Raw genomic sequence first — 23,793 nt, 5'->3', positions numbered from 1 at the left:
CCTAATTATCCTCATGCCATTATGAGAAATTAAAAAATCTAATATAATTGGTAACAGGTGTCAAGGCCAAATTCAACACTGTATTTATCATGACACCTGAGATAATTATGGGGGTTACCATAAAAGAACAGAGAAATGATGGGATATGAGCATTCCCACACTTGAGCAATATGTACTGCCCATACAGTATGCCAGGCTTAAAATAGGTGGATGGAATATATGTCCATGCCACCGAACATATTGGAAGAAACTGAGTCAGACTTAATCAGATGCATGGGATTGAGATGTCCATGGCATCAGGCATATAGGAGGGAGCATAGAAGCCAGGTGTAGAAGTGAGATGGGTGGGATGAATACTTCCAGCCATCTGTACAATATTGTGGGGAAAAAGAGAATAAAATATTAAACCAAGAGAATCCAACCTCAACATTTGTCAAAAGCCGTTCCCTTGGCCCTACCTTGACTTCATGCATGTCTCCCCTCATGTGACAGTTCAGTGTCTGCTCTTGCATGTATTCCTCTTGTGATTGGATGGCATCTTGGCCAACTGGCATCTGATAACTCAGAATAAAGGCAATTAATGTCTTAAATGATAAGTTCCCATAATCCAAGTCTCATATGGATTTAAAAATTGAGGATAATAAATGATTGCAAAAAATGTGAATACATCTTGACTCAAAATATAATATATAATTATGCAACAATTTCAAATAATACCCTTTTTTTACTTAGTATACAATTACTTTTGTGAAAAATCAGAACATACTTAAATACAAGTTAAAGCACAACAGAATCTCAAAGAACTTTTTTTTTTTGAAAAAAGAAAACTTTTACAAATGTTCCCCTCTTTTTTTTTTTTTTTTGAATATGCTTATCAAAAATAATACTTCTAGAATCAATTTACACTTGCCATGGCAAACAATTTGCCAGGGAAATGCTTTAAAGAGTTTGATCAAATAATCAGTTGAGAAAAAATAACAAAAACAAACAACTCAGAATATGGGAGCACAATACTCCTAGAATTAACACTGTATTATGAAATCAAAACCATCTTGCAATTTTTTCAAAATTAGATAAATGAATAGAAGAAAATACACATGGAACAATAAAAGACAGTGAAATTCAAACTAAGGAAATCTAAATGAACATGAACTTAAAGAGTATTATAAAATATAAACTTGATCACATGACTAAAAAGCTTTTACAAATATTCTCCTTGTTTTAAAAACTAAGTATAAGACACAATCTCAAAAGCATGAAAATCTCTATGAAAATAAACCCATACCATTAATTTCAAAATGTATATATAATAGCATAGAAATCCTATGTAACCTCTGAACTGACATTATTACTCTGAGTGAATTCAGAACACTTTTGATTCCGATATCTAAAATCCCCAATACTCATATCAATACCTTGCTGCTTACTTCTACATTTCTGTAAAATATGTACCCTTCCATGGCAAAAGAAGCAGAGTCTTGAACTATGGTGATGATTGTCATTCTTATTCAGCTTAAGTTTTTCTTCTTTAACCCCTCTATATTGTCTGTCAGTCTTTTCACCATACAAATGCTTTATAAGATTACTAATTAAAGACAAAAGCAGGTTAGCAAAATTATGAACAAAACAAGCATATCTGGAATTTAAAGGGCTTTCTAAGGTTGTCTCAGAAGCACAGCCAGGCTGGGAAAGGGCTGAGCCTGAAGCTGCAAATGTAGTTAGAGAAAGTTGAGCATGAGCATCAGTTCTCTGGACTTCCCAGGCAGGGGAAGCAATGGGCTTGGCCATGGGAGGAGTAGAGGGTGGGGTTTGGAGAGGAGGGGAGGGACCAGCGCAATTTGAATCAGACTTGATTTTGAACTCAGGCCTGGATTCCTCTTCCCCCACTTTGCCTCCAGGCGCTAGGGGATTAAAAGCTACTAGAGGGTGGGTCATTGCCTCCAGGCATGCAAAATTAGAGCAACAATTACTGTTAGAACTGGGAAAAGCTGCGGGAATCTCTTCAGGTTTCTCTGAAAAAGCATGGTTGGGAGAGGGAGAGATATTTCCTTGTGTGAGTAAGTTGCTGGCTCTTTTAACAAAAATAAAAAGAAAAATAGAAAATCCACAAAAACAAAGCATTAACATGATCTTATCTCCCATTTGTCTGGTTAAACAGACTAAAATCAAAAATAGGGTAATTAGGGAGTTTAAAAGGTCCATTCGAAAAAATTTAAAGGGAAAACAGCCAGTGCGCCAGTACTTAGCAGTTTAAAGGGTAGGGGAAATTTCTTACCCAACCAGAAGATCAGAAGACAGGTTTAGCTTTCCTCTTCGTGGTCAGCCATCTGTTAAGGGCTAAAATTCTAGCTAGTCTGTCTAAAATATCTAATGAGTGGTCGCCAATAAATTATAAGCTTTAGCAAGAGTTAGGCTTTTAAGCATTTATTAAGGAAAACAAGAATTTGGTAAAGAGAGAGAGAAAGGCCTAGATTTCTATCTATTAAAGGGAGAGCACATTTTTAGCTCCCTTCTCCGCCAGGGTCCCCAGGAAAGAGAGCGAGACTGAGCGCCAGTCTCTTCCTTCCTCCTCCCACTAGCCCGCGTCACTTCCTGACTCCTGGTCTTGCCCTCAAAGACCTTCCCTTCATGGGCAGAACTCCTCTACAGTAAGTATCCAGCAGGTGGCGTTATTCCAATCGTTACAAAATCCAAGGCTAACCATTCAGCATCACAATGATAGAAGTCTGTGCTCTGACCACTGATGCCAAAGAGGACAAAGTTGATCAGTTCTATGAAGACCTACAACACCTTCTAGAAATAACACCAAAAAGAGATGATGTCACATTTATCATAGGGGACTGGAATGCTAAAATAGGAAATCAAAAGATAATTGGAATAACAAGAAAGTTTGGTCTTGGAGTATAAAATAAAACCTGCAAAGAGAGATTAGATTAAATTAAGTCTGCTTGGCCCAGGGCAGATAGGTGTTCTCTCCAGGCCTGGAATCAGGAAGACTCATCTTCCTAATTTCAAATCTGGGCTCAGGCATTTATTAGGTGTGTGACCCTAGCAAAGTCACTTAACTATGTTTGCCTCAGTTTCCTTATCTGTAAAATGAGCTGGAGAAGGACATGGCAAACCACTCCAGTATCTTTTCTAGAAAACCCAAAATGAACTCACAAAGAGTCAGATATGACTGAAAATGACTCAACAACAACACTTGACTCAGGAAGACAGGACTAGGACAAATTTTAGAAGTTGCACAGAGGCATATTCCATCTTGATATGAAGCTGAAAGGTTGATTTTTTTAAAAAGCTTGATATAAAGCCTTTTGGAGGCTTAGGTAGGCCTTCCAATCACTTCTACTCTTTATCCTGGTTCTGTCCTCTGGGACCAAACAAAATATCTAATGGAATAAACTGTTCAATTAGAAGCTAAAATGAGTCCTTGTTGGGGCTATTGGAGAAGGGATTCATGCTTAAGTGGTGGTCTAAATCAGTGGTGTCAAACTCAAATAGAAAAAGGGGCCACAGGGGGCAGCTAGGTAGCGCAGTAGATAAAGTACTGGCCTTGGATTCAGGAGGACCTGTGTTCAAATCCAACCTCAGACACTTGACACTTACTAGCTGTGTGACCCTGGGCAAGTCACTTAATCTTTATTGCCCCACAAAAAAAAAAGAAAGAAAAAGGGGCCACAAAACCATACATAAGGATCCAGATCTCTGTCCACAAAGAAAATCCACATATTAATATTATCTGTGTTCTATTGCGTTTTCATTTATTTTGTTAAATAATTCCCAATTATGTTTTTAATCTGATTTGGGTTGCTCTCTGTAGTTTTGTGGCCATGCCAGGACTAAATTATTTCTGAGGTCCATTTCTCTCTTCCTTCCCCTCCCTCTCTTCCTCCCAACCTCTCTATCTTCCTTCCCTTCCCACCCGCCCCCATGTGTGTATGTATAAACAATTTGATCAACTTATTCCAGTAAAAATCCAATTTTAAGCTTAAATCTCTTTAGCTAAAAGTTTCATTTTCCTGCTAAATTTCTGTGCCTCCAAGCATCCTGATTAATATGTATTTCATTAGCAATATAAGGAGTTACCTTGCTTTTCTCTTCATCCTACCAGATTTTCCTTCTTGTTCTATTTCTTCTTTTAAGAGACATGTCCTAGATGAAGGTACCAATATTTACAGATTGAGTTTAGAGGCTGGCTCTTTGACTAGCATTTGCTACCATCCTACCCTTTTCTCATCTATACCTTAGTTTTACTTCTCTTTTTCAATATGGCATCAAACTCAATCTGTTACTGCCATCTAGAGTAGAAAGGGCAATACTAAAAAAAAAATAATAATAAATAGATGAATAAAAATGTATAGCAAAGAGAGGCTGCAAGGTAGGAAGAGGAAAAGAAGGAGCACTTAACTTTGGCATAGATGAATAGCTCTAAAAAAGTGGTCCTAGCTGTGTTTTGAAATTCTCTCACCTGAAAAGGTACTTTTATCCTGACTTTGCAGATGAAGAAACTAAGACTCAGGGAGGCATGTTGGTGGTAAAAGACTTGCCCCATAGTCCCACATGGAGGTCAAAGTTTGTGAAGGGGTGGTGGGTGATTTGGGGCTAGTACTTTAACCCCATCTTCTAAATTTGAATCCTGAACCTTTTCTTCTACATTAACCTGCTTCTCTAAGCCCCCTAGGCTTTGCTATTTGCTGAAATAAGAGGCATTTACTTGCAGAGTCATTGTTTAATCTTGTTATGAGGACTCCTTTCCGGATTCAACTACCAATTTAAAGATAGCTTGTTAAAGATTTCCTGAAGAAACTGAGGATAAATTTAAAGCATTTTTCATATAAATGAGCAAGTTGCCTTAACTCACTGGCCTTAGCTTCCTTCTTCATAAAATGAAGCTATAATATTTTTTAAAGCTACCACATGTTATAAGGCAAGTGTCAAAGCACTATGGAAACATGAGGTATCAGTCATAGCTGTGCCATTCAGATGATTTCATTCAGACTGTGCGTTCCCTTAGAACTCTGTTGAAAATTAAAAACCATCACAAGTATACCTGAAAATACTTTCTCTTTCCATTGGGCACAACAACAACAACCTGTAACCTGGAGGTTCCACTCTAGCATCAATTGCCTTTACTGCTAGAATTGTTACCCACTAATCTGTTAGCTCCTATCATGATGCTAAAGAGTCCCTTGGTTCCAAATGGAAAACACCTTAATAATGAGGCCTGCATGGTTACAATTATATGTATTTCATTAATATGATATTATATTAATGAAATAATTTAATTATAAAAATTCAATATATAAAGGAACCAGCAGATTATAAACTCCACTGAGGACAAGGACTATCTTAATTTTTATCTTTAGGTCACTCTCATGGCCCAGAATTATACTCTGCCCACAGTAGGTGCTTAATAAATGTTTGTTGCTGAATGAATGAACTACCATCGGTAGATATTAAATTAGTAGCTAACCAAAGCATGTTTGATTAAGGTGGCAAGACAAGAAAGCAGTTTTATTCTTGTGTTAACAGAGCTGTGACAAATGAAAAAACTGAAAAAAAAATAACATCAGTTTAATGGACAGAAAGCATTTTATGCTTTCAGTGAAATGCAGAATTTTTTCTATGTGAAATATGGTGATGCCTTTTAAATATTGGTAGTTCAGCTAAGAAGGTAATGATGAGAAATGCCAAACTCAGGATCACAGACCGTAGATGTCATTGCATCCAGCCTCTTTGTTTTACAGAAATGAATTATGGAGTTTTGGAAAACATTGTTTTATAGGAGTCTGGCAGGTTTATTTCATGCACAATAATATTTTGTGAATGGGAAATATTTTTGTCTTTAAACATTTAAAATCAGAAAATCCTGGTTTAAAGCCTAGTTCTGTTATTTACTAGCGATGTGACCTTGAATAAGTCACTTGGTTTTCAGATGACTCAGTTTTCTCATTTGCAAAAATAAGTATAAGAATACCTATAGTGTCTACTATATAAGATTGTTTTGAAGATCACATTTGATAGCACACATAAATCACTTTATAATCCATAAGTTGTTATAAAATATTAGATATGACAATATCTAATATGTGACATTAGAATAAATACTTAATGAATGAGTAAATACCATAAGCTTGCTGTGTACAGAACCAGGGATCAAATCATTATGTGAACCATCACCTAAATCCCTTTAAGGCTCAGCTCATACTTATGGCCTTCCTTAAATTGCTCCTTCCCACAAGTTGTTAATAATCTCTATTTCTCTGAAATTGTTTTGTAAGTATCTAAAATTACTTTCTTGTACATGTTGTACCCAACCCCCTATATAAGTTCCTTGTTAGTAAGGATTCTTGTTTTTGTCTAATACACAATAGTACTTTGTGTATAGTAAATAGGTTAACAGCCCAGGGCAAGATCTCCATGACACTTTCATGTCATTTCCAAACCATTTCACCTGTATTTTCCCTGTGTGCCCTCCTATTTCCCCTTTTCAGTACCCCTTTATATTTGGTCTTCCCCTATTAGACTGTGAACTCCTTGAAGGCAAGGAGCACATAGTAGGCCCTTTATCATTAATTTTTAAAAGCTAGTCCTCTTGCCTTTTCTGAATTATTTTGTAATTTAGAGAGGTTTAAGGCAGGTGCCTTAAATAAGAGATCTATTAAACATGAAATTGCAATGAATATTCCTACAGAGAAAGAAGTTAATTTATATTGAGAGGATGCATGTAGATCTGTGTATTTGCAGGACAGTTTGCCATCATTTGTTGCTGTTCCTCACAACAAATCTGTGAACTCCTTTTTAGTATTATTTTATTTTTATTTCTCAATTTTCATCTGATTACATCACATAACAATGCAAGCATTCGCCAAGAACATTATAGTTTTCTACTGTTGAGATAAAAATCTGTTCTATGTTAAATCCAGAAGCATTGCTTTTTCAATTAATTCCAACATCTAATTAGTTTATATTCTTCCTTTAAAAATCATTACTAATATTTGGTACATGAAGAAGCTAAAACATATAGAAGCTTTAGGGGAGAATGCATAGCTTGCTTACTAAAGTCTCTATTGCATTTTGGGCTAAGGGGTGGAGTATACCTATGACAATTCTATTAAGAGGCTTCAGTGGTGAATTAACCTGGAGAAGAGTAGCTTGATAAAAGACTACAAAACAGAGTTTAAAGGTAGGAAGGATTAGTCTACTAGTACTAATGTTGCATTCATTGAGTATAGAATGAGGAAACTGAGAGCCTCCTTTGTGCAAAAGGTTTGTACAGGGCTGTTAAGGAGTGAAGGATTGTAAACCTCATTGGAAGAGCTAGGGAAAAATCTCAACAAGCCTTTCACGACTGAGGTTCTGAATTGGTGAAAATGGATACCGAAGTCATCTTTGGCTCAAGGCCACAGAAGATGGAAACTAGAAATCCATGTTCAGATCAAATATGGAATATAGTTTTCTATTCTGGATGATTCATTTTGGGAAAGACATTGAAAAATTGAAGTGTATTTAGAGGAGGACAATCAGGATAATGATTAGACTAGAAACCATTACTATGTGGTACATGAATTGGTTGAAGAAAGTGGGGATGTTTATATGAGACGAGATGAGTCCTGGGGAAATTAAGCTTTTTCAAGAATATAAAGGTACTTCATGTGAAAGAGGAATAGATTTGTTCTGCTTGGCCCCAGAATACAGGACTAGAAGGTGTGGGAGGGAATTATAGAAGCATACTTTGGCTCAATGTGAAGAAAGATTTCCTAACACAGCTATCCTGAAGCATGAGTGAGTTCCCCGGTATCAGAGCTCTTTAAATAGAAGTCTGATGACCATTTGCAGGGCATGTTATTGAAGGGATTCCTAGTCAAGTACAAACTGGTTGGACTTGCTGACCAATTCTACATTAGGAATCAAGAAACATGGATTCTGGTCATGACTGCCAAGAATTAGCTGCTTGACTCTGAGTAGTTCACTTTTCTCATTTTTATCTTTATCTTTTTTTAATCTCATCTTCATTCACTTTATCTTTATTTGTAAAATATGAATGTTAAATTATACAATCCACAAGGTCCCTTTCTCTGTGGTTCTATTAAATGGAATCATAAGATCATAGACTGGAGTTGGAAGGGACTTTAGAGGTCAAGTCCAGCTCTGTCCTTTTACAGATGAGGAAGTTAAGGCCTAGAGAGGTGCGTGACTTACCCAGGGTCACGCAGCTGGAGTCCAAACCCAGGTCCCCTGATGATAAATTCGATATTTTTTCCATTCTAGCACACTGCCCTAAAAAGAACATGCCAGAAGTGAGATTCTAGTCCTGACTCTGTTATGAATTATCTGTGTAACATAGGCTTTAAAATTGATATGTGAGAAATTTAGGATTTAGGAAGAATGACCTGATGGCTAGGAACTACTAAAGTGAGTAGTTGATGGAACCCATAAAACCTGCCTCTTGGGCATTTCATTTCAGCATAGGCTTTCTAGGAGATTGCATCTCTTCCTCCTTCCATGACTTTATGCTAGTGACAAAGAATGGGCCAGGATCGGACACAAAATCGAAATCTCAAATTTCTGACATGCCAGAACATTTCCTACTTCACTCAACACTACTTTCCTGATCCCTCTTAAATCCAGTGTTCTCCTTCTGTCGATTGTCCTCAATTTATCCTGTATATGGATTATTTGTACATAGCTATTTACACATGGACTCCCCTATTCAAATGTGAGTTTCTTGAGAGAAAGGATTGTCTCTAACCTTTTTTTTTTTTAATATCTTGGAACACTTAACATAGTGTGTGTGTGTGTGTGTGTGTGTTGTATGTCTGTGTGGTAGGCATGTTTTCCAAAAGTCATATTGATAAATAGTCTATTTTAGAATTTTTTGAAAAACAAGTATTCCCAGGCTAGCAGACACTGGTAGATATACCTAAACTCTACCTTAATAAGTCCATTAAGTGGTAAGGATAAAATGTATTCTTCATTGTATCTGCATCAGTATTTCCTACATTGTTGTAGGGCACAATTCATTCATTCCTTCCTCCTCCTTCTTCTTTTTTTCTTTTTGTAGGGCAATGAGGGTTAAAGATTTGCACAGGGTCACACAGCTAGTAGGTGTCAACTGTTTGAGGCCAAATTTGAACTCAGGTCCTCCCGAATCCAAGGCTGGTGCTTTATCCATTCCTCCGCCTAGCTGTGCCCCCCCCCCCATTCATTCCTTCTTAGTCTCTGAGAGATAAATACCTCTGTATTTATCCAATGAATATAGCACACTTCCTTGAATTTCACTCCATGTTTTTCACCTCTGACTTTCTTTCACAAAAAACATAAAATTTGAGAGTTGGAAAGAATCCCAAAGTCTATCAGTTTTTATTTCAGTCCTTGGAAACCATAGGTATACTATTTTTTTAGCCATGACAGAAGGAAGTCTGCCAAATACTGCAACAGGTAATACAAAAGGCAATGAAAAGACTCACTCCCCATAGGGGCTTTTATTTTCCAATATTTCCAGCAGGGGATTGGAGTGGCACATCACTATGGAATGTTCCAGCAGGAAAGGGAAAGTGACTCAATTGAAATACAATCCAGGAATCCCAGTTAAAAAGGATCTCAGAGGCCAGCTAGGCCAAGCCATACCTGAACACAAGAATCTTCTCTATAGCACACCAAGAAAGCAGTCATTGAGTTGAGGAGCTCATTGTCTCCCAGGGCACTTTTAGATAGCTCTAATTGTTAACCTTAAAAAATCTAACATCAAATCTGAAACTGTCTCCTTGATACTTTCACCCTGATTCTGCCCGCTAGGGCCATGGGGATCAAGTTTATTCCTTTTCCACATGACAGCCCTTAAAATACTTGAAGACAGCTGTCATGTCCCTTCCTCCAACCCCCTCCCCTAAGTCTTCTCTTCTCCATGTATGCTTCTTAATAGCAGGAACTATTTTGTTATTACTTTGTATCTCTCTAGCAACTAGGACTGTGCACCTATAAATGCTTAGAATTGAATTGACCTGACCTTGAAGACAGCTGTCATGTCCCTTCCTCCAGCCCCCTCCCCTAAGTCTTCTCTTCTCCATGTATGCTTCTTAATAGCAGGAACTATTTTGTTATTACTTTGTATCTCTCTAGCAACTAGGACTGTGCACCTATAAATGCTTAGAATTGAATTGACCTGACCTTGAAGACAGCTGTCATGTCCCTTCCTCCAGCCCCCTCCCCTAAGTCTTCTCTTCTCCATGTATGCTTCTTAATAGCAGGAACTATTTTGTTATTACTTTGTATCTCTCTAGCAACTAGGACTGTGCACCTATAAATGCTTAGAATTGAATTGACCTGACCTGTTGGATGGCGATTCAGAAGAGACCTATATTTGTGCCTAGCAAAATAAGGTGCTTAACAGCTGGAAGGAGAATAAGGTTCCTTGAGAGCCTTATATGATTATAGGAGGTGATGGTCACCCAGTGTTAACTACCGGGGACTCTCTTCAGTTCTCATTTGCCTCCTGGGGTCTTACTCCCATTTTTAAAGCAGATACTCAAGGACAGCCTTTTGTATGTGTGTGTGTGTGTGTGTGTGTGTGTGTGTGTGTGAATTGGGGTTAAGTGGCTTGCCCCAGGGTCACACAGCTAGTAAGTGTTAAGTGTCTGAGGCCAAATTTGAACTCAGGTCCTCCTGACTCCAGGGCTCTATCCACTGCGCCACCTAGCTGCCTCAAGGATAGCCTTTCTTAATTGCTCTCTTCTACTCCATCTTTGGAGGGAAACAAAACAAGCATCTGTTATGCTTTGCACACATAGTGGTTACCTTTGACTTTGTCAAAGTCCTCAGTAAAAGCAAGTTGCTGCTTTTGTTCTTCATTTTCTAAGAGGACCATGACAGATGTCATGACTTCAACTGGAGATGGCCCCAATACAGTGATCTTGAACTTTTAGGCTAAGGCCTTTCACAGGTCTCAGTTTGCCTGAGGGAAGGCCCATTCAGTGATTAAGGCTAGGTAAGAAGGGAGGCAAGGAAAGGTCTCTTTTACCTAGTCAAAAAAAACAAAAAATAGATAAAAAGGAGGTGGGGTGGGGAATAACCCTCAAGGTTTCTTCCCTAAAGAGACACTCTGACTCACAGAGGGTGAGGTTCCATATAGCCAGGGAGAAGGAACATTGCATAAATGGAGAAATGCTGAAGGGGGTGGGTGTAGTGGTGGGGAGGGCAGGGGCAGAATTGAACACAGTGATTCTGATGGGCCTTTTGCTCTCATGAACGTATTCTTCAAAAATCGTAGTCCAGGCTATAGAAGATGCAATTTCAGCCATTTTTATTGGCTATGAGGGGTGAATGTGTGTGAAGAGTCTAGGGTGACATTGAGATCACAAACTTGTGTGATTGGAAAGAATGGTGGGACCTTCAATGGTAGTAAGGAAGTTCAGAAGAGGGAAAGACAATATAATATAGAGACAGCCAGGCTGCCAAAGTGACTGGACCTGGAGTTAAAAAGAATTGAGTCCAGGGGCAGCCAGGTGGTGTAGTGGATAAAGCACCGGCCCTGGATTCAGGAGGACCTGAGTTCAACTTTGACCTCAGTCACTTGACACATTACTAGCTGTGTGACCTTGAGCAAGTCACTTAACCCTCATTGCCTCGCCAAAAAAAAAAAAATCCTGCCTCCAGTTTAAGGGGCAGCTAGATGGTACAGTGGATAAAGCACTGGCCCTGGAGTTCAAATCCAGCCTCAGACACTTGATACTTACTAGCTGTGTGACCCCTGGGCAAGTCACTTAACCCTCATTGCCCTGAAAAAAAAAAATTGAGTTAAAATCTGACATCACAAGCTGTGTGACCCTGGACAAGTCACTTAACCACTACGCCTCCGTTTTCTCACTTGTAAAATAGGGATACTAATAGTACCTTCCATGGTTGTTGTGTGGCTCAAATGAGTGCTTAACACAGTACCTAGCACGTAATGTTAGATATTATTGTGATTGTTAAAATTCAAGTCTGAAATGCATATTGTAACTCATCCCATGCCTATTCTTCCTATGCAACATGCTGTGTCCCACTCAAAATGAAATGGAGGTGGAGGGTGGGGCTCTTATTCATTGGTAACTATGGCAAGCCCTCACCTGCTGCAGTTGTAGCTATAGAAGGGAGGGGGTTAGGAACTGTAGGCTATTGGGAGGAGTGGAATTTTCCCAGTGGCACCTGTATAGCTACTGCTATAGGTTCCTGTGTAGAAATTAAATTATAATTGCCCTGAGGGACCAACCCACAGTTCAGAAGAGGGCAAGTTGGGATCTTGGAAGCAAAGGGAAAGGGTTTACTGGGGATTGTTGGCTGATAAGGGTGGATGTGGTTGCATTGGGACAAGACCTGTGACTGGCTATCACAAGATGGGTGGGATGCAACCCCCTACCCACCTTGCAATTGATTGATAACTCTACTCTTAGGTATATGCCTCACTTTAGAGAACACTGCCCCTACCATACTAGAGCTTACAGGACTTGGCTGATCACTCTGAAAAGATAAAGCCCAAAAGCTGATAACAAATAACAGGTATCAGGGAGCATTATCCTAACAGAGAATCTAAGACCAATTAGGGACATGATCAGCAAAGAGCAGTGCCCAACACCCAGCCAAGAACAGGCTCAGAAAAATTAGCATGATGACATCACGAGACGTTGTGAGTTACCCCTCCATAAATATGCCCTGGCAACCCATGTTTGTGCCCCTCATCTATCCCTCTGCTTGCCTATCCTTACTAAGGATATTGTATGCATTTGGAGGAAAGCTGCCCCAACATCTGGAGTGAATGGTTGTTTGTTTTTTTGTTTGTTTGTTTGGGGTTTTTTTGGTGGGGCAGTGAGGGTTAAGGGACTTGCCCAGGGTCACACAGCTAGTAAGTGTCAAGTATCTGAGGCCTGATTTGAACTCAGGTCCTCCTGAATCCAGGTCTGGTGCTTTATCCACTGTACTACCTACATGCCCCTGGGGTGAATGTTTTATTGTTTATTTTCTCAATACTAATTCTGATTGATTAAGGAAGAAATACATTCATTAATCCAACTCATAAACTATGGTATTGAATAGATGCAGGTCCATTGATGCATACCTTAAACCTGAGTACCACATTATCAGAGCAGGGGTGCCCAAAATACTAAAGTTAGCTACCTAAAATAATAGACAAAATGCTATCCTGTCCCAGCAAAGAAGTTTGTCTTCTGTGGATACATTTTTTGAGCAAATAATGACCCCAAATTTGATTAAATTGGGCCAAAGTCCACCCACGCACACTTCATAACATGAACAAAAATAAAACATTTTAAAAACCAAGAGCAACAGCATAAAAGTGGCAGTACCTAAATGTGTAGAATTTCTGGCAGAGTCAGTGCTAATCTTAACACTGGATATTAAACTGATAACTGCACCAAAATATAAAGAGTTAAAATGAAAGTAGTCCAAAGAGCTTTGGTTTTGTGTTTTTTAAATTCTGGGGTGTTACAGGAAACTCCCCCAAACTTCATTACATTAGATTGAGTCTCTGAATTCTACATCATGTTGCATGTTTATTGTCATCTTTGTTATTTTCAAAACTTACTATCGTGGTTAGAAATAATGTTCAAGGGGAAGCCAAGAAACAGAATATCATTAAGCCATATGTTTTCAATTTAGGGAGGCAGCAGAGAAGCATAGAGAAAGCACTGGATTTGGATTTGAGTGACTTGGTTTTAAATTCCCACTCTGTTAATTACAACCTATGTGACTTGAGGTGAATCTTAACCTTTCTGGGCTTCATTTTCATCATCCATAGAATGAAGGGATTGGAACTACATGAGCTCTAAATCTTTACTCTTATCAACTGTCCCTGTTTGTGTTCTGTACTTTTATTTGTCACTTATGTAATGTGGTATGTTTGAAATGGCTGTTTGACAAATGCCCTTTGATTAGGAAATGACTAAACAAATTGTGGAACAAGAAGATAACGTAAGACAGTGGTGTCAAACTTAAATAGAAATAGATCCTCAAAGCTATGTGTTGCCTTAGAAAACCACAAATTAATAATATCTATGTTTTATTTAATTTTTGTTAAATATTTCCCAGTTACATTTTAGTCTTCTGTTAGGACCTCACTGAGAGTTTTGTCATCTGGGCTGCAAATTTGATACCTCTGTTATAAGAAAAGATGAATATGATAATACAAAATGATACAAAGTAAGCAGAACCAGAAAAATAATATACACAATGACTACAACAAAGCAAATAGAAAGAACAACAAAACTATTGATACTGAATGCTGTGAAATTATAGTGACCAAGCTTGGTCCCAAAGAAGAGATGCTTCCATCTTGGCATAGGTCGGGACTTTGGATGTGGGAAACCATAAAAACAAAGTGGATGATAAATGCATCATGTTATATAGTGGGATTGCAAATTTCCAAATTAACTATCAATATATATTTATCAGCAATGTGCTGAAGATGGAGTATGAGCTGGGTACAGATTCAAATAGTAGAATGAGATCAGGCCAGATCAAGCAGCACTTACTGGTGTTTAGTTTAGCTGGTCTTCAGATACAGAATTATAGCACTTCACAGGATGTACCTGTGATTTGTTCATTTTTTCATTCATTTGTATTAGTCTATAAGATTGTTGGGAGCAGGAATTGTCTCTTGCATTGTGCTTTGCACATGTTTGTTATTAACACAAGCATTTATTAAGCACCTAGTATGTACAAAGCATTGTACCAAGTGTTAGGAATGCAAAGACAAAAATGAAACAGTCCTTGTCCTCAAAGAGCTTCTATTTCTATTGGAAGGAAACAACATGTGCAGAGATAAGCAAATATCAAATATATACAGAGTGTGGGTGCTATAAAAATGATGAGCAGGCAGATTTCAGAAAAACCTGTAAAGACTTAAGTGGATTGATGCTGAGTGAAGTGAGCAGATCCAGAACATTGTACACAGTAACAGCAACACTGTGTGATGATCAACTGTGATAGGCTTAGCTCTTCTGAGCAAGACAATTCCAAAGGACTCATGATCAAATATGCTTTCTACATCCAGAAAAAAGAACTGTGAAATCTGAATGTAGATTCTACCTTTTTTGTTTTTTGTTTTTTGTTTTTTTAGTTTTTTCCTCTTTGCTCTGATTCTTCTTTCACAACATGACTAATGCAGAAATATATTTAATGTGATTGTACATATATAACCTATATCAGATTGCTTTCTGTCCTGGGGAGGGAACGGAAGGAGGGAGAAAAATTTGGAACTAAAAATCTTATAAAAACAAATGTTGAAAACTACCTTTACATGTAACTGGAAAATAATAAAATACTTTTATGATACAAAGTGGGGATAAAGAAGGACTAGTTTTCTGATTTCAATGGCATTGAGAACTCCGGAGTGAGGCAGCACCCTCTGCCAATGCAGTTCAGCAGCAACTTCTTTGCAAAATGTATGCATTGTCTTAGAGTGTTGCCTAGAGCACTGAGAGGTTAAGTAACTTCCCCAGGGTCATATAGCCAATATGTGTCACAGGTGGGACTTGAACTCAGGTCTTCCTTACTCTAAGGCCATTTCTCTATCTTCTACACCAAACTACCCCTCACATGGATGACAGTGCAGCAAAAATTACCTTCCTTCTTGCTAGCATTTCAATAGCCTTTTCTTTCACTGCTCATGAGACTTAGAGGCAGAATTGCATCTTCTGCAGTATTTGCTTTATGCCAGGTTCATTTTGCCAGTGTCCCCCATCCCTTTTTAAAGGAACTAAATCAAGCAGGGCTTGTTCTGATAGCAATAAATGTTACCTCCTCAATGTGGTCATATGGCCTAATGAAGAAACTAGAAATAAGGAAGGAAAGAAGGAAAACAACAAGCATTTATATAGTGACGACTATGTTCTAGGCACTGTGCTAAGCACTTTACAAATATCTCATTTGATCCTCACAATAACATTGTGAGATGGGTATTATTTTTATTCCTGTTTTACAGTTGAGGAAATGGAGGAAGCAGAGGTTAAGTGATTTACCCAGGGTCACACAGCTAGTAGATATGTAACGTTAGTTTTAAACTTAGTTCTTTCAGATTCTAGGCCCAGCAATCTATCCACTGTACTACCTAGCTGCCTCTAAAAGGTGGCAATATGGAGTAGTGTATTGAAGGCTAACTAACCCTGAAGTCAGAAAGACTTGGATTCAGGTCCTGCCTCTGACATATATTATATTATCTGTGTAACCATGGGCAAATCATTTAACTTAGAACTCTTTAAGGCTGTAAATTACATATTCTCCTCCATATCTGAAAGGCGTTTTTGTAGCAAGAGCTCCCTACAAAATCTCATGCCCAGTTGGACCCAAAACAAACAAAATAATCCTTTGACTTCAAACAACTTTGTAAGGTGGAGGAGAATGCCAGTGGTATATGATCCCAGTTTGCAGATGAGAAACTAGCTGATAGAGCTTAAGTGACCTGTCCATTATTAAAAAGCAGGTGTTAGGATGTGAAACCAGGTGTCCTGACTTCACACTACACTTGGAGGAAGACATACGGGAGCTGCCTTTAAAATATTAGAAAGACTTTTTGTGGAAGAAGTTTTAGATTTATTTTGCTTAGCTTCAAGGAACAGAACTAAGACCAGTCCTCACTGGAAGATATAATAAGGGTGATTTCAGCTTCATATAAGGAATACCTTCCAACCAAAAACTATCCCAAACTTATGAACTGCTTTACAAGGCAGTAAGCTTCCTACCATTTAAAATGTTCAAGGAAATGCTGAATTATATTTTTCAGGGTATTGTAGAGGAGACAAATGCTTTCAGTAAGAATTGAAGCAGATGCATGCTGAGGTCCCTTCTAACTCTAAGATCTTGTGAGTCTGAGAAAAAATAAAAGATTATTCATTCATCATATGCATATTAGATGTCAGTTAAGGTTGCCTCTATCACTTTCTTGTTTGGTAATATGCTTTGAAATGTCACTTTTAACCATGAAATATCAGATCACTCCTGTCTTGTGATAAATAGAATTAAAGGATGACTTAGAAGATATTTGTAAGGCAATAAGATTTTGAAAATCAGCTTTGATAACTTTGAAAGCCAGAGAGGCTACAAAAGTCTTGCTCACTTAAGCTAAGCTTTGTTGCTTTTTTCTTTTTTTTGGCTCAGAAAGGCCTGATTCTGTATAAATCAACCTATTTCTATATAAAGTAAAGCTAGTCACTTAAGTGACTAAAGACTGCCCCTAATAAGAACCCTTTCCCCCTCACCCATACGTTTAACCTTAAAAAGAGCACTGCTAGATTACAATATATGAACTTGCCAGAAACTGGTAGGCAAAGGCAATCATTATTTGGGGTGAGTGTTTGTGTGTAGAAGTTAATGTTTTAATTTAAAAACTTAATTTCAAATATATTATAAATTGTCTTAGCTTTTCAATATTCTTTGTCCCAAGTGACCTTGCTGGTCAAATTCCACCATGAGAGGAAGAGAATTCTTTGATGACCATCCCTATTCTAACATGTTATTTTTTCTTAAAATCATATTTTAATAAACAGTGTTTGCTTCTGTTGGTGGTCAGCAAGAAATTAATGACAGTTTTCTCTGTGTTTTTTTTCTCTCCTCACCATTGCTAGGAAGGGTGCTTGTGGCCTTCAGACAGCTCAGTGCCTCGACAGGCTGCTTCAGAGGTATAGTATTTAAATTGTTTTGCAAGGTCCTCAGTCTATGGGAGTAATGGGCTGTGTTGTGTAGCAACATAATCTAAGAGTCTGAGGGAGTAAGAAGGGGTGGAGTTGGGGGGTTAAATGTCTGACAAATAACAAATTACTATTAAAACTAGCAAAATCATTGGGAGACAAACATATAAGCAGAATACAGACTGAGACATAACATACCTAAGACAACACAAGTGACTACAGATATGATAAAGAGATAGGTGCACTATCAAGGACTTGGGACACATTGAAATCAGAAGAAACAAAAGATATTCACTAGGGAGAGGCATACAATTGTGATGACGAGAGATGGGTACAGGGCCTGAAAGGCGGAAATGTTTGGTGATTGGCTATTTATGTAGAAGTCAGTGGTGTCAAACTCAAATAGAAATGGGGGGTCACTAATCAGTATATAAAGATCTCTGTGGTCTGCATACTGATGTAGTATTATCACTGTTATAGTGTATTTTATTTATTCTGTTAAATATTTCCCCTGCCCAACTCACATTTTCATCTCATTCTGATGCACTCAGGTTGGGCTACATGTTTGACACCTCTGAGACAAGGCACCTTCAAAATCTTCTCAAACTAGAAGTATGTTGAGAAATTACAGAATCATTCACCAAGACAATTTTAGCATTAGAAGGAACTTTAGGGAATTGTCTGTTTATAGGAACATAGATTTAGAAATGGAAGGAACCATCTAGAACAACTGACTTTTTTTTACAGATGAGGAAAGTGGTTCTTAAAGAGTTAATTAAGCGACTTCTCCAGGGTCACACACACGGGTGGAATCTGCATCTTGATATTCCTGACTTCAGGTTTAGTACTTTATAGACAATACCACACTGCTTCTTGGTTCAGAGGAGCTGCTGTTCAAGGTCACACCGCTAGTTAGCAACAGCACTAAATCTAAGGTAACTCATCTGAGTTTGCAATGTCTAATAGAGAATAAAGAATGCTGCACACCTCTATTTGTTTTTCAGTCGTGTATGACTTTTGATGACCCCATTTAGAGTTTTCTTGGTAAAGATACTGGAGTCATTCGCCATTTCCTTCTCCAGCTCATTTTACAGATGAGGAAACTGAGGCAAACAGGGTTAAATGCCTTGCCCAGGGTCACACACTAGTAAGTGTCTGAGGACAAAGATGATTCTTCCTGATTCTAGGCCCAGCACTTTATCCACTGTACCACCTAACTGCCTGAATGATGAGTACTTGTTCATTGATTGATTGATTAACATGAAATAACAGATAGTTAATAAATTGAAATAATCTGTGTATGCTATGGAATTAAATTGATCTATAATCCATGAATGTTATATGTGGAGATATTCATTTAACCAAGAGTCAATCATTTGGAATGTTCCATTCCCCAACTATACATACATAGCTTTTTTTAGACATAATACATACATGTATGCATAAATGTCTTGGTTTATAAGAGAAGTTATGTTTATTTCTTCTTCCCTACCAACATCTTCTCTCTATTCTGCCCCCCACCCAAAGCAGGCTAAATCAGAGGAGAATAAGAGGAACTTCCACTTATTCAGAACAATAGGAGAATGAGATGTTCCAAGTATTTTGCTTTTTAGAGAAAAAAATTTTTAAATACACACATATATATGCATGTACACATACACATATATACATATAAATATATACACAGGTATACATATATATGTGTATACACAGCTATGTATGTATTGTAAATGTGTATATATACACATGTATATAAATATACACACATGTATATATATGTGAATTATACAGCAATATAAATATACAGGCATTATATGCTATCTTTCTATGTATGTATATTTATCTGTTTATAGAAGTAGAACACAAGACAGATAAATCTTTGTTTCCCAGCTTTGCCTTAGAAATAGTCCTTTCCTTTAAGAAGTCTCTTCAAAGGGGGCGCAGTAGATAAAGCACTGGTCCAGGATTCTGGAGGACCTGAGTTTAAATCCCGCCTCAGACACTTGACACTTACTAGCTGTGTGACCCTGGGAAAGTCACTTAATCCTCATTGCCCTGCAAAAAAAAAGAAAAAAGAAAAAAGAAAAGAAAGAAAAAAAGAAAAAGAAGTCTCTTCATGCTTGTTTCTTTCCCTTCCAGATTATGTATGCCCCCCGGACTAGGGACAGATTTACTGCCCCATCGTTTATGCAGAGGGACCGTTTTAGCCGCTTCCAGCCCACCTACCCTTATGTACAGCACGAGATTGATCTTCCTCCCACAATCTCCCTTTCTGATGGGGAGGAGCCCCCACCATACCAGGGACCCTGTACCCTGCAGCTTCGGGATCCTGAACAACAGATGGAACTCAATCGAGAATCTGTCAGGGCCCCACCCAACCGAACTATATTTGACAGTGATTTGATAGATATTTCTATGTACAATGGGGGCCCATGCCCACCAAGCAGCAATTCGGGCATAAGTGCAACCAACTGTAGCAGTAATGGAAGGATGGAAGGACCACCCCCAACTTACAGTGAGGTGATGGGTCATTACCCTGGCTCCTCCTTTTTCCATCACCAGCACAGCAACACCCAGAGAGGAAGCAGACTTCAGTTACAGCAGAACAATTCAGAGAGCACAATAGTACCTATCAAAGGCAAAGACAGGAAACCTGGGAACCTTGTCTGATTTACTCCTCTCAGCACTTGGACAGAAGAGAAGAGAAACCAATAGGAGAGGGCAGCCCATCCAGGCCTGCCTCCTATGCACAATGTTTTGAAGTTTTACATGGTACACCTGAGTAAAACCAAATGTGCAAACGTGTTCTTTGTTTCTGATTCCTTTCAGGGGAATTGCATGCAAAGTGGATTGAAATATTACAGACTTCCATTCAGGTTGACCATGAACAGTGGCTTTTTTTGGGGGGTGGGTGGCTGAAGGGAAGAAAGGAGGGGAAATACTTTAAAAAAAACAAACATAAAAATAAAACCCACAAAGATTATTTGAATTATTTAATTCTAAAAGGAAACTTAGCACATAAACAAGGCCTCTAGGGCCTCTTTTCTATTGACTGAATGGCAGAGAGAAAAGAAGAAAGTATTACTATGTGATCAAGGGGAAGAATTGGCCAGTTTACTTTTCCTCCCAGGGTGTGGAATTTTTGTTTCGTTTTGTTTTTGAAATATGAATCAAAATTCCTGTTTTGTGTGCCAAGGTATAAAGTGGGGAAATTAGATGAATGCAAGGAGTTAATTTGTGTTGTGATAAATGTGTTTTTAAAAGTTGCACTATCTTAATGTTAGAAAAAAAATATATATATATATGAGGGGAATTGTTTTACGTGAAGTTTTATCTGTTGTCTTTTCACCTGTGGATTGAATTTTAGGCCTGAGGAATACTCTGGAGGTATCTGCCCCATAGCCTCAAGAGAAAGGGAGTTGGTTAGTTTGTAGGGTTTTGCCTAATGTCTACCAACTTTCAGAAATCAAGAAATGTGTAGAGCTCATCCTTGCAATAACAGACATTAAAATAACAGGGCATCACTGAGGTATCTTGGAGGCTCTTGGATGGAAGATAGCAAAATTTAATTCCAGCATTTCTAACTTACATAGTTTAGCTATTCTTATTACAATTTTAGACTGAATATTTTATTAAAAACAAAACTGAAAACCAGACACTAAATTTCTATGTTACCTTTGAGAAAATGCTGCCACCCTTCTCCTTTGGATGATTTAATATCTTCAGTACATAAAAAAGGCTTTGGAGCTTTTGTCTTCATTGTAGCCTGAAATATATTTAGTCACATATCCTGACAATATGCAATAAATTGCTTGAAAATGCAAGGGTTTTGGGGGTCTTTTTGTTTTTTGTTTTTTAGTAATAAGTTTGGATCATAGGACAGTTTGTTGTTGTTGTTGTCATTGTTAATGTTTTTGTCTCATTTCTACTTAAATTCAGTACTAGAGTCAGTCATTGTAAATGAGTAGTCCCTCAGCAGTCATGCCTCTCTACCTTCACCCTATTTCTCTGATGGTGTAAAGGATGCTAGGTGGGCAAGGGGCTTACATATTCTTGGAAAGCCACAGAAGCTAACTCACCAGGCAGCACCTGGTAAGTCATATAAGTAGTCTTGGTCAAAAGTCATTGACTTTTCACTAAAATTCTCCCTTGCACCCAATAGACATTGTAGAGTGAAGGATGCCTTTTTTGTCCCACCCCCATGATTTCACTCAGCACTTCCCTTGCATGAAGGAAGGCCAATAACAAAACGGTTGAAGGATGGCTGTAGTGACTTTGAGAACACAGGATAAAAGCACAACATGCACTTGAAATGCAATTAGGAAATTAACTTTGAACCAGTAGTATTAGTCTTTGTCTAAATATTCTACATATTTACATATATTACTTATCAAGTGATAAAAAGGGGAAAAAGTCTCTTCTTTTCCTATGGTCTTAAACAAACTTCTTTCCTGACAGCAGCAGTTGAGTGCATTGTAGAGAAGTACTGTAACTGTAGCACCCATCCTGGTTTGGGGGGAGGTTCAGTTTCTGTGGGACTTCTGCACGTGAGAAAATGTGACTGAAACCCTGATTATTAAAGTGACTATCTGATCTATGCAGAGTTTTAATGCCAAATCAGAGTATGTGTAACTTGTGTTTTGCTATCTGTGAGTCTCTGGAGGTAATTTTGTTGTGAGGTGACTGTGCTATTCAGGTCTGAACATGTGATTGATTGTATTAGGATCTAAAGTCCTGTTTCTTACTAATACTGACCTGCTTATTTCTGGATCTGAAATGTGACTGAGGAAGAGGAAAGAGGCTCTAACCCTTCTGCTCTTGCTCTTTTTTGAGGAGTGAGTTGAAGGCACGTTCCTTTGCTATCATCCATGTTTCTTGGTGACTCCCACAGAACTGGCCCAGCCCAGACAAAAGAGAGGGAGAAGAGTGGACAGCCTCTTTTCCCATTCTGCTGAGAATTCTAACTAGGGAATGTGCAAAGGGAGGGCAGATCAGAGATTCTGAGACCAAATTTAATCATACCTGCACCTTCAGAGTCTTTGAGGAGGCTGCCTTAGAGTGAGCCAGTAACACTGAGCATGTTACCCTAAGAGCCTTGATATGGGACCTGTTTAAAACTTCCCATTGCTTTGGAGGCCTCATGAAAGATCAAGGCTGTTAAATATGCCCCTCACACTCCTATTTCGGAACCCTTTTGTTTTGTGTCTATCATTTCTAGCTCCCATAAGCTTTTTAAAAAATGACCTTGGAGCTTCATCTGTGAAAGATACCAAGAGTAACTTGTCTACTATAGAAAAAAGCATATTCTAATTGTCAGGTTAGAATTAGATAATTATTTGTTGTACAAATAGTGAGCCACTCTGTCTGTAATAATCCTGTCAGAGGATATTTAGTTTGATTATATAGGTAGGTATGCATGTGGGGTCAAAGACATACCTCTTGACACCCATGAGATCTGAGTGAAAGTCAACAAAGAAAGTCATTGAATGAAAAGAGCATTCCAAATGTTTTCTGTCATTTTAGCAAAGGGGGTGAATCTTTATTGCAATACTCAGTGGTTTTGCAATATTTGTTTCTAATTGGTACAAGAAAATATTTGTAAAAGCAGCAGCTTCATCAGGTATTTCTGGGATCTGTGTGCTAGGATGATAAACCTTTGGTTTAGTTCATAGCCCTGCAAACAAATGGCAAACTTTCATCTTTCATTTTTATTGGAATAGATATTCTAATGATAATTGAGAATTGATATTTCTGCATATAAGTGAGGAGACAAGGGGGTGGCAACAGCATATCTTTTCAGTCACTGAATATTGGCACTCACCAGAGTGACACTAGGATTAACTTCTTAATTAGAAAATAACAAATTATAAGATGATAAATTTAGAGTTGGAAGGGATTTTAGAAGTCATCTAGTTTAACCCCCTATTTTATAGATAGGGAAGCTAAAGCCCAGAGTGGTGAAAAAACTTGTTCCAGATCTTAGAGATAATAAACAGAAGAGCCCAGATGTAAAAACAGTCCCGTTGAGCCACAGTTCTCTCCTCATTGAACCACACTACCGGAAACAGTAAACAAAACTACCTTTTCTCAATTCAAATAGATTTTAATCCAAATA

At 38.1% G+C, this 23,793-nt stretch overlaps 1 protein-coding gene across 18 annotated transcripts in view; it reads left to right on the top strand.

Moving 5' to 3' along the window:
* LDLRAD4 (low density lipoprotein receptor class A domain containing 4) overlaps positions 1–20,482 on the top strand; it is a 638,510-nt gene extending 618,028 nt beyond the window's left edge. For all 18 annotated transcript variants that reach the window (XM_044002883.1, XM_044002857.1, XM_044002968.1 and 15 more), the window contains 2 exons: positions 17,616–17,669; positions 19,818–20,482. In XM_044002883.1, the coding sequence (XP_043858818.1) occupies positions 17,616–17,669; positions 19,818–20,348 (585 nt within the window). In that variant the 3' untranslated portion in view covers positions 20,349–20,482. The remainder of the gene's footprint in view (positions 1–17,615; positions 17,670–19,817) is intronic.
* Positions 20,483–23,793: the final 3,311 nt, after the last annotated feature.

This window comes from Dromiciops gliroides, chromosome 1 (assembly GCF_019393635.1).
Source record: "Dromiciops gliroides isolate mDroGli1 chromosome 1, mDroGli1.pri, whole genome shotgun sequence".
NCBI lineage: Eukaryota > Metazoa > Chordata > Mammalia > Microbiotheria > Microbiotheriidae > Dromiciops > Dromiciops gliroides.
This window is presented reverse-complemented; position numbering and strand designations above follow the sequence as displayed.